Below are 17,437 nucleotides of genomic sequence, written 5' to 3'. Positions count from 1 at the left end.
TGCTACCTTGTTTCTGACATTGTGTTTCCTGTCTGTCCTCAGGGTCCTGCGTCAGATGAAAGAGGATGGCCTGTGTGTGGAAGAGCTGTTTAGACTCTGTGTGTTCAGGCAGGATGAGAGGGACATGGTGCTGAGGGCCATCCACACTGTGGAACCAGGCTTTCAACCCAGCATCAACACTGTCCTGCACACTTGCTCCTCACCGCTGGTCAAAGACTTCTACACAGAGGTAGGACACATGTCAACATATGAGTAGAGTAGACACGTCAACCAATCTGCAGAGGATGCAGAATTCAGAGACTTGGCTTTTATTGCTTGACCGGACCTGTCCTTTTTGTTCGTTTTTTTGCTTATGAAGCATTTTGAGAGATCTATTATGAAAAGTGCTATATACATCTAATAAATTATTTACTATGAATAGAGTAAAATATAATAATTATTGAATCTATAGTGACTGAACTAGAGTGAAATAGAATAGAACACGCTTTCCATTGTTGGAGACAGAAATGTGTCTCTCTGTCCCTCTCGCTGTCATGCAGCCATGCAGTCTGACACATAAACGTGCTTTTTCTAGGGGTGTATACGTCTTGCAACAGAAAACGTTTATCGTTTATGAACCAAACTGAGCAAATTGAACGAAACATGCAGGGACCTACCTGAATTTGAGCAATATAAACTTGTTTTTTGTCGCAAAACGTTTTCGTTTGGAGTAAACGGTTTCGCAGCAATCAGCGTAATAAATTCGCCCCAGGCCTTGGAGGGCTCTCTGAAAGCAGTGGTTGGACTGTGTCATGTGTTTGTCCTATAACAATATCTATGTAATCATGGTGCAGTATCCAGCAGCATACCACCCTGCATCCCACTCTTTCCTCTGGTCTAAAAAAAATAATTTCCCAATGCCCCATGACAGGGACTGGGGACATGACCCTGCGTAAGGTGACGTCTTTCGGATGGGACGTTAAACGGGTGTCCTGAATCTCTGTGGTCACTAAAGATCCCATGGCACTTATCGTAAGAGTAGAGGTGTTAACCCTGGTGTCCTGGCTAAAATCCCAATCTGGTCCTCATACCATCATGGCCACCTAATCATCCCCAGCTTCCAATTGGCTTATTCAACTCCTCTCCACTGTAACTATTCGCCAGGTTGTTGCTGTAAATGAGAATGTGTTCCCAGTCAACTTACCTAATAATAAGAGTTAAATAAATAAAATACATTTACAGAGCGACTTACAGGAGCAATTAAAACCAAATCAAATTTTATTTGTCACATGCGCCGAATACAACATGTGTAGACCTTACTGTGAAATGCTTCCTTACAAGCCCTTAACCAACAATGCAGTTTGAGAAAGTGTTAAAATATTTACCAAATAAAAGAAAGTAAAAAATAATAAAAAAGTAGCACAATAAAATAGCAATAACAAGGCTATATACAGGGGGTCAATGTTCTGGGTTACAGGTTAGTTGAGGTAATTTGTACGTGTAGGTAGGGGTAAAGTGACTTTGCATAGATAATAAACGGCAAGTAGCAGAAGTGTTAAAAACAAATGGGGGGGGGGGGGGGGGGTGACCATTTTGATTAATTGTTCAGCAGTCTTATGGCTAGTGGGTAGAAGCTCTTAAGGAGCCTTTTGGTCCTAGACTTGGCGCTCCAGTACCGCTTGGCGTGCGGTAGCAGAGAGAACAGTCTGACTTGGGTGACTGGAGTCTTTAACAATTTTTTGGGGCTTTCCTCTCACTGCCTACTATATAGGTCCTGGATGTTGTTGCCTACCCTTACCACCTGGGGGGTGGCCCATCAGGATCCAGTTGCAGAGGGAGGTGTTTAGTCCCAGAGTCCGTAGCTTAGTGTTGAGCTTTGTGGGCACTAGTCAGTGAACAGCATTGTCACATAGGCATTCCTTTTGTCCAGGTAGGAAAGGGCAGTGTGGAGTGCGATCGAGAGTTATCTGTGGATCTGTTGGGGCGGTATGTGAATTGGAGTGGGTCTAGGGTATCCGGGATGATGCTGTTGTGAGCCATGACCAGCCTTTCAAAGCACTTCATGGTTACTGATGTGATAACTACGGGCTGGTAATAATTTAGGCAGGTTACCTTCGCTTCCTTGTGCACAGGGACTATGGTGGTCTGCTTGAAACATGTAGGTTTTACAGACTCGGTCAGGGAGAGGTTGAAAATGTCAGTGAAGATACTTGCCAGTGTGTCATTGCATGCTTTGAGTACACGTCCTGGTAATCCATCTGGCCCTGCAGCTTTGTGAATGTTGATCTGTTTTAAGGTCTTGCTCACATTGGCTACCGAGAGCGTTATCACACCGTTGTCCTGAACAGCTGGTGCTCTCATGCGTGCTTCAGTGTTGCTTGCCTCGAATCAAGCATTTAAAAGGCATTTAGCTCGTCTGGTAGGCTTGTGTCACTGGGCAGCTCGCTGCTGGGTTTCCCTTTGTAGTCCGTAATAGTAGATTGAACCGGTGTAGGATTCAATCTTAATCCTGTATTGACGCTTTGCCTGTTGGATGGTTCATCTGAGGGCATAGTGGGATTTCTGTTAGGGTTATTAAGTGGTGCTGCTATGCTTTCTTACATGATTCACTTACAGCATGTTTGCCATACAGGATGTATTTTTAGCTGTGCTTGCACCATGGGTGGGGGGGAGAGAGGGAGAGTTGTTTCTTAACTCCGTGCCAAGTTTTCATAACACCGTCTCACGGGAAGTCGAAACTGCATATTAGAATACATTAGAAACTACACACACACACACACACACACACACACACACACACTTATTTATTTATATATTTATATATATATATATATATTAATACCCTACCTGGACAAAAGGTATACTAGGTACTATTTGCAAATTGGATGTGCAGAAATGCAGTTTGATCTAGTGTTTGGAGATGCTGTGTTCTCCTGTGAGGGGGATATTTCATTTCTATCATTATGAGCTAACTCGTTAATCTTGGTGCCCTACTGCACTTGATCTATGGTTTAGCTGACAGTTCTGCCTTTGCCAGGGGTCCTAGCTGGAAGAGAGAGCGAGAAGGAAAGGGAGGGAGGCTTGGTAGTTGTCCCATTCCGGTCCATGCTGGCTCTGCTCCGTCTCTGGACAATCTCTGCCCCTGGTCAGAAACAAGCGTCTGACACACGCAAACAACAATACACATGAGCATACTTATTATTCAGTCCTCTCTCATGGCCCAGCATGAACTGCCACAGATGCACTGAAACAGAATGTTATAACATAAGAGTGTCCGCTAAATGACTAAAATGTATGCGTCCAAATACATCAGTGTATATACTGTAGTTCCTCAGCAGCAAAGCTTGCTCTTTAAATAAGTAGTATTGTGCCATGCTTTAGTGCCTTCGAGCCAGTGACGAAGTTACTTATCTCCCGCGTAACCTTTAGCTTTGTTTTCGCTGCCGTTCAAGCGGACTCTCCTTTGCGGACATATTTAGTGTCTCTTCCTGTGTCTCCCGGGTTAATAAAGAGACACCGTACATCAACCCTTCAATGAGGTGTTACCTGATAATACCCAGATGTCCTTGCACAGCTCACGGACGCCCTCTTTCAATAATAAATCACAACATGTAAAAGTACACAGGCCCTCTCAGTATGTACCCTTCTCACTGGACCACTTAGCCAGCTGTGTGTTTTATATAATGAGATATATGTGCCGACACTTTCTAGGAGCTTTTTAATTGGGTGCCAGCCAGACCTTTGTTGAGGGTTAAGCCCAAAGCAGCAGCATGTAATTATGCAGTATAAGCATATTTATTTTTTAATTGGCCGCGGGAGGGTGATGGGATGGATGTTAATTTGCATGAGGGTCCGGGTTTGGTTTGTGTTAGTTTGGGCCCTCGTGTCCTCTTTATTTCTCTCTGTCAGGTGACTGCAGGCACAGGGGGAATTGTGGCGTGGGCCTGCCTTAGTCCATTTAGTGCCTTCACTCGAAGCACCAAACACACAGAGACCGACAGACACAACTACACTGACCTTAAATGTATTACCATCCAATGATAGATGTAAACATATGAATATTCATACTCCTTTGTAAATTATATCATTTGATTTTTAGTTGATCTCGGAAATTAAATGCCAAGCAGTCAAGGTACCAGTCCACAGTAATTGGAGCACACAGATGTGACTACACCTTATTACGTCGAGCACAATGAGCCATCTGTTTACTTTATAGTCTTGTGGCGCTGAATGTCTAGTGATTAAGCCTGGGTAATGTTCTGTGTGTTGGCAGCAGACTAAGCGTTTAGTGCAGGGTTCCCCAACTGGCCAAATTTGGCCTGCGGGTGATTTTATTTGGCACCCCAAGTTTTCTGAGCAACTGTTGGGGGGTGTAAATACACCAGCACATCAGCTCCAAGTGATTTTTAATTTTGGAAATCTGTTCGAAAGTTTTCCCACGCATAATAGAGAGGTATACACTCAGTGGCCAGTTTATTAGGCACACCGGGTCAGACCTGCCCTTTGCCTCCAGAACAACCTGAATTATTCGGGGCATGGACGTGTTCCACAATTGTTATCAAGGGACCTAACATGTGCCGGGAAAACATTCCCCTCACCATCCTGTACCGTTGACATCAGACAGGATGGGTCCATGCACTCTGCTTACTGCTTACACCAAATCCTGCTCTGCCATCAGCATGATGCAACAGGAATTGAGATTCGTCGGACAAGGCAATGTTTTTCCACTCCTCAATTGTCCAGTGTTGATCACGTGCTCACTGGAACCGCTTCTTTTAGTTAAAAAACAAATTTTTGTCATTTAGCAGACTCTCTTATCCAGAGTGACTTACATACATTGAGAGCATACATTTTCAGATATTTGTTCGTACTGGTCCCCCATGGGAATTGAACTCACAACCCTGGCGTTGCAAGTGCCATGTTCTACCAACTGAGTCACAGTACTGACTTACCGACTTAGCTGATAGGAGTGGAACCCGGTGTGGTCGTCTGTTGCAATAGCCCATCCGTGACAAGGACTGACGAGTTGTGTGTTCCGAGATGCCGTTCTGCACACCAATGTTGTACTGCGTCGTTATTTGCCTGTTTGTGGCCCGCCTGCTAGCTTGCACAATTCTTGCCATCCTCCTTCGACCTCTCTCATCAACAAGCTGTTTTCGCCTACAGGACTGCCGCTGACTTCCGGCGCCGACAGAGATGGCCGCCTCGCTTCGCGTTCCTAGGAAACTATGCAGTTTTTTGTTTTTTTACGTGTTATTTCTTACATTAGTACCCCAGGTCATCTTAGGTTTCATTACATACAGTCGAGAAGAACTACTGAATATAAGATCAGCGTCAACTCACCATCAGTACGACCAAGAATGTTTTTCGCGACGCAGATCCTGTGTTCTGCCTTACAAACAGGACAACGGAGTGGATCCCATGCAGCGACCGAAAAAAACGACTCCGAAAAAGAGGGAAACGAGGCGGTCTTCTGGTCAGACTCCGGAGACGGGCACACCGTGCACCATTCCCTAGCATTCTTCTTGCCAATGTCCAGTCTCTTGACAACAAGGTTGATGAAATCCGAGCAAGGGTAGCATTCCAGAGGGACATCAGAAACTGTAACGTTCTTTGCTTCACGGAAACGTGGCTTACTGGAGAGACGCTATCCGAAGCGGTGCAGCCAACAGGTTTCTCCACGCATCGCGCAGACAGAAACAAACATCTTTCTGGTAAGAAGAGGGGCGGGGGCGTATGCCTTATGACTAACGTGACATGGTGTGATGAAAGAAACATACAGGAACTCAAATCCTTCTGTTCACCTGATTTAGAATTCCTCACAATCAAATGTAGACCGCATTATCTACCAAGAGAATTCTCTTCGATTATAATCACAGCCGTATATATCCCCCCCCAAGCAGTCACATCGTTGGCTCTGAATGAACTTTATTTGACTCTTTGCAAACTGGAAACCATTTATCCGGAGGCTGCATTCATTGTAGCTGGGGATTTTAACAAGGCTAATCTGAAAACAAGACTCCCTAAATTTTATCAGCATATCGATTGCGCAACCAGGGGTGGAAAGACCTTGGATCATTGTTACTCTAACTTCCGCAACGCATATAAGGCCCTGCCCCACCCCCCTTTCGGAAAAGCTGACCACGACTCCATTTTGTTGATCCCTGCCTACAGACAGAAACTAAAACAAGAGGCTCCCCCGCTGAGGTCTGTCCAACGCTGGTCCGACCAAGCTGACTCCACACTCCAAGACTGCTTCCATCACGTGGACTGGGACATGTTTCGTATTGCGTCAGAAAACAACATTGACGAATACGCTGATTCGGTGTGTGAGTTCATTAGAACGTGCGTTGAAGATGTCGTTCCCATAGCAACGATTAAAACATTCCCTAACCAGAAACCGTGGATTGATGGCAGCATTCGCGTGAAACTGAAAGCGCGAACCACTGCTTTTAATCAGGGCAAGGTGTCTGGTAACATGACCGAATACAAACAGTGCAGCTATTCCCTCCGCAAGGCTATCAAACAAGCTAAGCGTCAGTACAGAGACGAAGTAGAATCTCAATTCAACCGCTCAGACACGAGGCATGTGGCAGGGTCTACAGTCAATCACGGACTACAGGAAGAAATCCAGCCCAGTCACGGACCAGGATGTCCTGCTCCCAGGCAGACTAAATAACTTTTTTGCCCGCTTTGAGGACAATACAGTGCCACTGACACGGCCTGCAACACAAACTTGCGGTCTCTCCTTCACTGCAGCCGAGGTGAGTAAGACATTTAAACGTGTTAACCCTCGCAAGGCTGCAGGCCCAGACGGCATCCCCAGCCGCACCCTCAGAGCATGCGCAGACCAGCTGGCCGGTGTGTTTACGGACATATTCAATCAATCCCTATACCAGTCTGCTGTTCCCACATGCTTCAAGAGGGCCACCATTGTTCCTGTTCCAAAGAAAGCTCAGGTAACTGAGCTAAACGACTACCGCCCCGTAGCACTCACTTCCGTCATCATGAAGTGCTTTGAGAGACTAGTCAAGGACCATATCACCTCCACCCTACCTGACACCCTAGACCCACTCCAATTTGCTTACCGCCCAAATAGGTCCACAGACGATGCAATCTCAACCACACTGCACACTGCCCTAACCCATCTGGACAAGAGGAATACCTATGTGAGAATGCTGTTCATTGACTACAGCTCGGCATTCAACACCATAGTACCCTCCAAGCTCGTCATCAAGCTCGAGACCCTGGGTCTCGACCCCGCCCTGTGCAACTGGGTACTGGACTTCCTGACGGGCCGCCCCCAGGTGGTGAGGGTAGGCAACAACATCTCCTCCCCGCTGATCCTCAACACTGGGGCCCCACAAGGGTGCGTTCTGAGCCCTCTCCTGTACTCCCTGTTCACCCACAACTGCGTGGCCACGCACGCCTCCAACTCAATCATCAAGTTTGCGGACGACACAACAGTGGTAGGCTTGATTACCAACAACGACGAGACGGCCTACAGGGAGGAGGTGAGGGCCCTCGGAGTGTGGTGTCAGGAAAATAACCTCACACTCAACGTCAACAAAACTAAGGAGATGATTGTGGACTTCAGGAAACAGCAGAGGGAACACCCCCCTATCCACATCGATGGAACAGTAGTGGAGAGGGTAGCAAGTTTTAAGTTCCTCGGCATACACATCACAGACAAACTGAATTGGTCCACTCACACAGACAGCATTGTGAAGAAGGCGCAGCAGCGCCTCTTCAACCTTAGGAGGCTGAAGAAATTTGGCTTGTCACCAAAAGCACTCACAAACTTCTACAGATGCACAATCGAGAGCATCCTGGCGGGCTGTATCACCGCCTGGTACGGCAACTGCTCCGCCCTCAACCGTAAGGCTCTCCAGAGGGTAGTGAGGTCTGCACAACGCATCACCGGGGGCAAACTACCTGCCCTCCAGGACACCTACACCACCCGATGTCACAGGAAGGCCATAAAGATCATCAAGGACATCAACCACCCGAGCCACTGCCTGTTCACCCCGCTATCATCCAGAAGGCGAGGTCAGTACAGGTGCATCAAAGCTGGGACCGAGAGACTGAAAAACAGCTTCTATCTCAAGGCCATCAGACTGTTAAACAGCCACCACTAACATTGAGTGGCTGTCGCCAACACACTGACACTGACTCAACTCCAGCCACTTTAATAATGGGAAATGATGTAAATATATCACTAGCCACTTTAAACAATGCTACCTTATATAATGTTACTTACCCTACATTATTAATCTCATATGCATACGTATATACTGTACTCTATATCATCGACTGTATCCTTATGTAATACATGTATCACTAGCCACTAACTATGCCACTTTGTTTACATACTCATCTCATATGTATATACTGTACTCGATACCATCTGCTGTATCTTGCCTATGCTGCTCTGTACCATCACTCATTCATATATCCTTATGTACATATTCTTTATCCCCTCACACTGTGTACAAGACAGTAGTTTTGGAATTGTTAGTTAGATTACTTGTTGGTTATTACTGCATTGTCGGAACTAGAAGCACAAGCATTTCGCTACACTCGCATTAACATCTGCTAACCATGTGTATGTGACAAATACAATTTGATTTGATTTGACAGGATTTGTAGTTTTTTTTTTGTTTCACAATTCTCCGTGAACCCTAGACACTGCGTGTGTGAAAAGCCCAGGACGATCATACCACGCTCAAAGTCGCTTAGGTCACTTGTTTTTCCCATTCTAACGTTAAATCAAACTGTTACCGGTTGCCTGTCTGCCTTCTTTTTATAGCAAGCCATGGGAACGTGACTCACGGTCTATAGGAGCAAACCATTTTTGTGAACAGGGTTGTGTACCTAATAAATTGACCACTGAGTGTATGCGATCGTATACAAATGTAAAAAAAGTTTGAGATTATGGTTTAGTCAAATATTATATATGTTTGGGCTTTTTGCGGTCAATTTGCAGTCTACAAATGATTTGTAATTGTGTTCCGGCCCCTTGACCATCCGCTCAAGAAAAAATCTCCCCTCGGCTGAATCTAGTTGATAATCCCTGGTCTAGTAAATAAGGCTGCGTAATGCTCTGTGTGTTGGCAGCTGACTGCACTGTCAAAACGCACTCAGCGACGCACCCTGACCTGACCGAGCCCTCCCCTTCACCACACACTCATATTATTCAGAATACACACACGCACCCTCTTTTTGGCTAGGACTGGACAAACACGCTCGAATGTGCACACACGCATTCCAAAATAGCTATGTGAGTAATCTAAATGTATCTAATATTGATTCTGATAATAGACATTAGGTCTAATGTATGCTCCCTTCCAGTGTCTCTCTCCTGTGATGTAATGGTCTCTCCCTGTAAAACCCTGTCTGTGTATGGCCTCTCTGAACCATCTGACCTGTGTGTGTTTCAGAGGGCAGATGCTAAGTACCCCAAGTTGGCCTTCAGCCTGGAGGAGCTGCGGGAGAGGTTCAGCCGTCAGCTGAGCATGGAACAGGCCAGCACCATCACCATTCACTCTGTGGAGGCCATGAAGCCTGTTACCCCACACATGGCCAAGATGGTAAACCAACTGCCCCACCCACCTAGACGTATAGTCTGGCCAAACACTGAAATATACTACTATAGTTGTATGGGATAATGACACACTGAAATATACTATACTTTATTTTGTTTTTAATGGCCCTGAAATGAGCAATTATTGGAGTTGTATAGGATCTCAAATCACTTTACATTGAAGGGGTGGAATTTGATTTAATCCATTGCCAATGACAAACTCATATTTTCATTATGTTGATTTTTATTTTATTTTGTCATGTTCAGTCAGTGTCAAGTTTGTCTCCAGACATCAGTCAAAACTTTAAATGTAATGCTTTGAGGCCTTTCCTGTTATCTCAGTGATCTGGGGCCAGGCATTTACAGTTTAAACTCTCCCTGCATCTACAGACAGTGTTTCAGACTGGGAGCAGGAGGACGAGGGTCCCTGGTGGTTCTGCAACATTTACAGCGGAATGATAATGTACAGCAGAATGATCATATATTTTGATGGGGCTCTCCTGAGGGGGCGAAGTCATCTAGAGGCCAGGGCAGCCTATCTGCTCTGTGTCAGCTGGGCTCTATCCTCCTGGCATGGACAGGCAATATGAAAGTCCCCTAGATGGAGGGTGGACCCAGTTCCACAACCTGGCTGGAGACCTGTTCTGTTCGATCACAATATCTGAATCGGAACACATGCTGAATACCACAGATGGTTATTGGCTAGCTAGTCGAGTCCAAATGAAAGTTATAAGATGTTTGTTGTTTAAATTGACGTCAACTTTGAACTCATATCCAAAGTGGGTCTAAGGCAGAACTTGCTTATGGAACATACTTCATGTTTTCGTCCACCAGAACCACACAGTACCATGCAGTATTATCGTGCTGATGGTGGTGCATGTGAATGTTTCAGAGGGCTCTGCTGGCGGAGCAGCGGATGGTGTGGCACAAAGCCCTGGTTGGGGCCCTGAGGGAGAGCAATATGATCCTGGCCAGCATCACCCCGAAGGCCGTCAGACTCAGCCTCTACCCCTACCTCTGTCTGATGGACCAAAAGGACTATGTAGACATCATGATCCAGGTATAAAGCTTTTATTATTATATAACCCACTTAATCCTCTCAACTGTCTCTGACCTTGGGTCATATACACTGAGTGTACAAAACATGACATAGACTGATCAGGTTAAAGCTATGATCCCTTATTGATGTCACTTGTTAAATCCACTTCAATAAGTGTAGATGAAGGGGAAGAGACAGGTTAAAGGATGATTTTTAAGCCTTGAGACATGGATTGTGTGTGTGTGCCATTCAGAGGGTGAATGGACAAGACAAAATATTTAAGTGCCTTTGAACGGGGTATGGTAGTAGGTGCCAGGTGCACCGGTTTGTGTCAAGAACTGCAACGCTGCTGTTTTTTTTAACGCTCAACCGTTTCCCGTGTGCATCAAGAATGGAAAGAACGCTTTCGACACCTTGTGTGCAACTCAATATTAGGGAGGTGTTTCTAATGTTTTGTACACTCAATGCATATACTGTATCTCTGTTGGTTCCATTCTTATTTTTCTGAGTGGTATCATTGTCTGAGCTGGTTGACAAATGATATGAACGTTGTAACGTTTAATTTGGCGTTCCACAATGTTCTGTGTTTGAACCCTTCAGGGAAAGCCCACTGCATCCCAGCAGTATGTTGGACCTTGACTTGTTTAGACCTCTGATGTATCTAGACTTCTAAGGTCAGGTTTATTTAGCATCTTTGTAGCTTGATAGCAAATGTAATGCCATGAAATACAGATGATCCTAATAATGTTGATATTTGTCATTGTCAGAGTCTGTCTAACTTGCCACCCAGTGGGGAGTCTCTCCACATCCTGGCCAAGGAGCTGGGAAACAGGGTCCACAACAAGTTCTGCATCCGCATGAAGAGCCACAACCAGATGGTGGACAAGCTCAGCCATATCTACAATGAATATGCTGAGCTACTAGCCAAAGACTCTAAGGTATGACACTCCACAGAAATAGAATGAGTAGAACAGGCGTCCCCATACACGTCAATGATGGCATAATGGGTGGACTGGTGGCGATTGCGAGAGTACCCACCCAGGATCAAAGCAGGATTCTATTTCTATGTGTCACTCTTCCATCCACATCTGGTCTTTATCTGTTTGTTGTTGTCTGCCTGCAATTACAAGACGTATTAAATCATTGACCTACTGTTTGACTTAAAGAAAACTTCCTTACTGTGTGGTGCAGGATTTTGACGTATTGCCTAGGGAACGATGGTGGAAGCTGGAGGCGGAGCATAACTCTGGTCCCTCCCTGCTGGGGGACAATACCCAATGGCCCCACACGGTGGTGGTGGAGCTGGGCACCTACCTGGTGGACCTCATGGTCAAGCACATGAAGGTGAACAGCGACATCCTCAACCCTGCCAATGACAGGAAGTTCATCCCTGTCCTCTACCACATGTACACCTTCCGCAGTAACAAACAGGTAAATCGTATACTACATTTTGAAGTGATTTATGCCAGTAATTTTTTTCACCAGATTTTCAAGGCTTCGGGTCATTTTCGTGACATCTCATTTTGGTGTCATGACTTAGTCTTCACATCGACATTTTATGAGCGAAATCAGTTAGTGCAGCAGTGAGAAGGTGCCATAACATAACAGGCTACCTTGGTTTTTGGAAAGGGCTATCTGTTATAGCTGCTATGTCTGTTTCTTCAGCTCTCCTCTCACAGCCCAGCTCCCTCATATTATGCTCTCTGCCTGCACGGTCCGGGCTCATAAGCATATGAATAATAAAACCGCTTTCCCTGCAAGAGTGGACGGCGGTGCAGTTGACTAAAAGCCAATTTATGCTTTGTCCGTAAATGTGGTCGGAGGCTCCGTATGGAGGGTGTGATGCAGTTGCTCCATACCACATCGATGTGTGCCTCCAACATCTGTTTATAATGCGGAGGGCTCCGTATTGCTCAGCATTGACTTGATTGGTTGACGGTAGGTGGGGGCGGGAGGTCCTGTATAAACACGAACTCACTTCCTTGACCATTTTCTTTACAACAGCTCTACTCAACAGCTCTGCGCTGCTCCGCAAAGCGTAATAATGATGAATTCCTTGACTTCTGTACAGGCCGTGTCACTGTATATGCTGCACAGCCAATGCAGAGCTGTTGACTGGCTGATTGACTGCCCTGGGATAACTGACAAGGAAATTAAGACACTTTCTATTTTGTCCTCTGAGCCTCGTTCCTGGTGTAAAAGAAGTGCCTGCCGGCATCTCAATCCGCTGTGGATTTCAAAGCTGGTCTCTGGCCACTCCTCCCTCTGCTGTGCTGGCTCAGGAGGGTAGAGGGTATGGCAGCAGGGGTGCAGCCTAATGATTTTTACAGCATGCAGAGTTGTTAGGCTGCACAATGCTTCTCTCATTTATTTTTCATGGAATATCTGCCTGGTTGATGGACTGGATTTGTTATATCTCTTGAAGGACTGAATCTGTTGTCTTTCTCTGTCTCTGTGTGTGATAGACTGCACTGTTGGTTTATACAGTATGTTTTCTACAATGCTGTGTCTCTCTGTGGGTTTGGTTGGTGAAACCTTTCAGGAAGTAGCTAATTAGTCTCCGGCTGTCACACGTGATTAAAACTTCTATGAACCAAATGCCTTAGCTGGTAACCACAGTATTTACATCATCACAATTACACTTAGTCAGGAAATAAATCAGCCGCATGCGCTCTCCACCAGAAGCCATGGTTAATGTGGTGGCGTTGTCACAGCAAATAAGGCTGCCTGTTTTACTGAAGCTCAATTAAAACGTTCAGCTCTGCTTTTGAGCAGACATTTGATTGGACTGGTATTGTACCTGTGTTTTTGTATTTCATGTATGTAATTGGATCTCTCGTGTTGTGATTGGCTGCAGGTCGGCTTCATCAAGCCGCACCCCATCCTGACACAGATGCAGCAGGATGCCATGGAGACCACGCTGACCTTTGACTCCTACGTGATGCCCATGCTGTGCCCGCCCGTGCCCTGGACCTCGGCCAAGTTCGGCGCCTACCTCCTCACCCCCACCAAGATGATGCGCACGGTGGTTGGCGCCAACCAGCATGAGATCCTGCTGGAGAAGTGCCAGGACGCTGACCTGCATGCCGTGCTCGACTCCCTCAACCAGCTGGGCAACGCGGCCTGGAGGATCAACCAGCCCCTGCTAGACATCATCATCTCCATCTTCAACGATAAGGGCAATGAGAAGCTGGACATCCCGCCGCCCAACTCCGAGGCCCCCAAGATCCTCCGCTACAGCCAGCAGGACTTGGCCACCTACTCCTCAGCCGAGAAGGCCCACCTGAAGAGGGAGCTGGTCAAGGCTAAGAAGAAGTGCAGTGAGATGCACAGCCTCAGGATGGACGCCCTCTATAAACTCTCCATCGCCAACCACATGAGGGACGAGGTCTTCTGGTTCCCCCACAACATGGACTTCCGCGGGCGCACCTACCCGTGCCCTCCCTACTTCAACCACCTGGGCAGCGATGTGACCAGGGCCGTCCTGGTGTTTGCGGAGGGGAAGCCCCTGGGGCCGGGTGGTCTGAAATGGCTGAAGATCCACCTGGTCAACCTGACGGGCTTGAAGAAACGCAGCTCGCTGGCCGGCAGGTTGGAGTACGCCAACACAATCATGGACGACATCCTGGACTCTGCAGACAACCCCCTCAACGTCAGTCTGCTAACAATGTGTCCTGTTTGTTATCATACTGTTACAGCTCATAGATTGTGGATGTAATATTCTACCCACTGGGAGATAATCTAACCATTTATCTGTGGTACCTGATACTGTATTGTCTGTGGTTGTATGTGCATTTCCACGGCAGGGTAAGAAGTGGTGGCAGAATGCAGATGAACCCTGGCAAGCCTTGGCCTGCTGTATGGAGATAGCCAACGCTGTCAGATCACCTGACCCCACACACTTCATCTCCCACTTTCCTGTGCATCAGGTAATGACACTGACCTCTAACCCCCGCCCCTTGACCGTCCATTTAGATCGGAAAGGATTAGATAGGTATATGCAATACGGTCATAGCTCCATATTACCCTCTGAAATAATAGGTGTAAGTTTTGCTATATTGCATACTCCTAGGGTCTAGGGGTCCATTTTGTTTAGTTCCCCTCAAGAGGTTGTACATTGGAGAACCTTTAAACACGCGGTGTCTCACTTACACGCTATACTGTTATTTTATAGGCCTCATGAAAAGTTAACAAGGCAACAGCTCCCCTGACACCATTTTGGGGAAATGGTTGTTATGTCAGTTGACTTTGTGCTCAGTCACTGCCCTGTCTGATCCATCCTAAACGGTGTGTTCAGACATCAGTTAACCTCTCTGTTGGTTGGGCTCTAGCTATGTAGAGTTGAGCAGCTCATTGACCTCATCTGTCTGTGCTTCTTCAGGACTCATCTATGACCTCGATTTAAGCTTTTATTTGCAACCCCAATAAGTGTCTTATATTTCTCTCTTCACTCCCTCCTTCCTCCCCTCAGGATGGTTCGTGTAATGGTCTCCAGCACTACGCAGCCCTGGGTCGGGATGTGATTGGTGCCACCTCTGTGAACCTAATTCCCTGTGAGGTGCCCCAGGATGTCTACAGCGGGGTGGCACAGCAGGTCAGTCAGCCTGGGCGCCAGTGGGCAGTGGCTGGGTGATTGTATTGCCCTGCCCCTTCCACCTATAATGTAGAATTAACACACAAGGTCGAAACAGTTGCTGAAATCCGTAGTTTATCAATTAATACATAATGTTGTACTTGAAGAGTGTCTCATTATCGAGCTTGCTCATTTATTTATCTGGGTGGTTGGATACCTAGGGAACAACGGTGTACTTTTTCCTTTGCACTGAGCACAGTCTACAATAACCGCACCTGCTCTCCTCAGACTAGTCAGAGCAGGCTTTACTTTACCTCTCACCCCAGGCCTCCCTGAGCCCCAGTCACTGCAGCGCAGAAGGCACATCCCAAGGATTTTGCGCTGACCAAGCTACATATTTTAGATGGTAGATCATTTGATTTAAGCACCGGTGAGAGCGGAGAACGTTTATGCTGTGATTAAAAAAAAGCCCAAAACATGAAGTCGCATTTAGCTGGAGCGTAGTACACTGATGAGTTCTCAATGAGCTGGGCTGCTTTCAGAATGCTGCTGTGGCAGCGCTTCCTGCTCCCTTCTCCTACCTCCATTGTCCAGCCACCCCTGAGGAGCGCTTATTAGAAAGCAGCTGATGAAATCAGCTCCGCTCTGAGTCTTGGAGGACAAACACCTCCAGTACATACAGGTCACCAATCATCAAGGCAACAATGTTTACAGGAAGGATACACCTGGTGTGTCTTTAAGGTGATTGCAGTTCATTGATTTAGACTGTTCACTTGTAGAACTACTACAGCAGGTTCTGTACAGGCTATACAGCAAACTGCTGCTAAAGCCACTGGCCTGTTGAGTCAGATCTGTGATAACTGTCATTCACTGGCAGTCTAAATCAATGTACTGTCTGCAGCACAATGTGGTTCTCTTATGCTCCCATGTTATACTATGGGACTGTCAGAGTTAATGTATGATACTTTTGAGTCCGTGCGTTTCCCTTTGGACAAGATGACAGTCAGACTGTGTTTGGTGCTCTGTGTGTTTTATAGGTGGAGGAGTTCCGTGCGCGGGACTCAGAGAAGGGTCTGAAGATCGCCCAGGTGCTGGAGGGCTTCATCAGCAGGAAGGTGGTGAAGCAGACGGTGATGACGGTGGTGTACGGGGTGACGCGCTACGGAGGACGCCTCCAGATAGAGAAGAGGCTCAAGGAGGTCGATGACTTCCCCAAGGTACGGCCTACCATTCATCTATGTAATTGTTGGGTTTTGATGTCACTCGCTGTGGCCTTTCTGGATGAATAGTATCACATAATCATCTCCTATAACATACGACTGTGTTACGAGAAATGTGCCATACTGACGGCTGTGAGACGTCTTAAACTGTATCTGTCTATATTAGCCATTGATTTTATTATTCTTTAGATACTTCACATGCACACAGACCTATTATAATTCGGTAGTAACCTAATCTGATTTCATCTTGTGTGTTTCCCGTCTAACAGCCAGGGAAATTGTCTCATTAGTTGAACAGGGAATCTGGGAACAATGTAGCGGGAAATTTTTATTACTGTGAAAACCGCCTTATCCCATTGAAATGCATTTGTTTGGCCGCCATATTGGAAATGGCCTAGGAACAGTGGGTTAACTGCCTTGTTCAGGGGCAGAACGACAGATTTTTACCTTGTCAGCTCAGGAATTCATTCTTGCAACCTTTCGGTTACTAGTCCAACGCTCTAACCACTAGGCCACCTGCCACCCCAATGCGACGTTCACAAAGCACTGTAATGTGACGTTCATACTTCTGATATCCATTTAGTTGAGCGCATCAATATCATCATGAATTTATACCTTTTCTTTTCAGTCGAATTTTACACAAATCGTTGATACCTATAAAAATGGTGATTGTCATAATCTACTGCAGCCATGCTCAATAGGCGGACCGCAGGCTGGATCCAGACCCAGAATGGGGTCAATGCGATTCGGGATTCGACTCGCGATATCATATGAACACACATGTAAAATTGCAGGCAATATGTAACTTTTTGAGGGACAACCAGTTCTTAACTGACGTACCTAGTTAAATAAATAAAATAAATACATTCTCATTGAATGCCAGTCTAAGAAGCGACAGATCTGTTCTATGAAGCTATTTCTATGCTTCCTATTAAGTTTCATTTTTGAGTCTTTTACTTTCAGTTTTGTACACCATCGTCAAACAGCTAAAAATACGATATATTGGGATATGTAAAATATATTTCACAGCGGTTTAGATGGTA

The 17,437-nt window shown here is 46.2% G+C and overlaps 1 protein-coding gene across 3 annotated transcripts in view; it reads left to right on the top strand.

Annotated features, from left to right (window-relative positions):
* LOC110521417 (DNA-directed RNA polymerase, mitochondrial) overlaps positions 1 to 17,437 on the top strand; it is a 40,535-nt gene that overhangs the window by 11,441 nt on the left and 11,657 nt on the right. For all 3 annotated transcript variants that reach the window (XR_002473136.3, XM_021598949.3, XM_090231294.1), the window contains exons 5-13: positions 43 to 229; positions 9,420 to 9,569; positions 10,455 to 10,622; positions 11,369 to 11,539; positions 11,793 to 12,032; positions 13,459 to 14,253; positions 14,408 to 14,530; positions 15,073 to 15,195; positions 16,212 to 16,391. Coding sequence is in view for 2 of the 3 variants with exons in the window: in XM_021598949.3 (XP_021454624.3) it covers positions 43 to 229; positions 9,420 to 9,569; positions 10,455 to 10,622; positions 11,369 to 11,539; positions 11,793 to 12,032; positions 13,459 to 14,253; positions 14,408 to 14,530; positions 15,073 to 15,195; positions 16,212 to 16,391 (2,137 nt within the window). In the remaining variant the exon portion in view is untranslated. The remainder of the gene's footprint in view (positions 1 to 42; positions 230 to 9,419; positions 9,570 to 10,454; positions 10,623 to 11,368; positions 11,540 to 11,792; positions 12,033 to 13,458; positions 14,254 to 14,407; positions 14,531 to 15,072; positions 15,196 to 16,211; positions 16,392 to 17,437) is intronic.

The sequence above is a fragment of the Oncorhynchus mykiss genome, chromosome 4 (genome assembly GCF_057628025.1).
Source record: "Oncorhynchus mykiss isolate SJ-2025 chromosome 4, ASM5762802v1, whole genome shotgun sequence".
NCBI classification, from domain to species: domain Eukaryota; kingdom Metazoa; phylum Chordata; class Actinopteri; order Salmoniformes; family Salmonidae; genus Oncorhynchus; species Oncorhynchus mykiss.
Note: the sequence above shows the minus strand (reverse complement) of the source record. Positions and strands in the feature narration are given on the sequence as shown.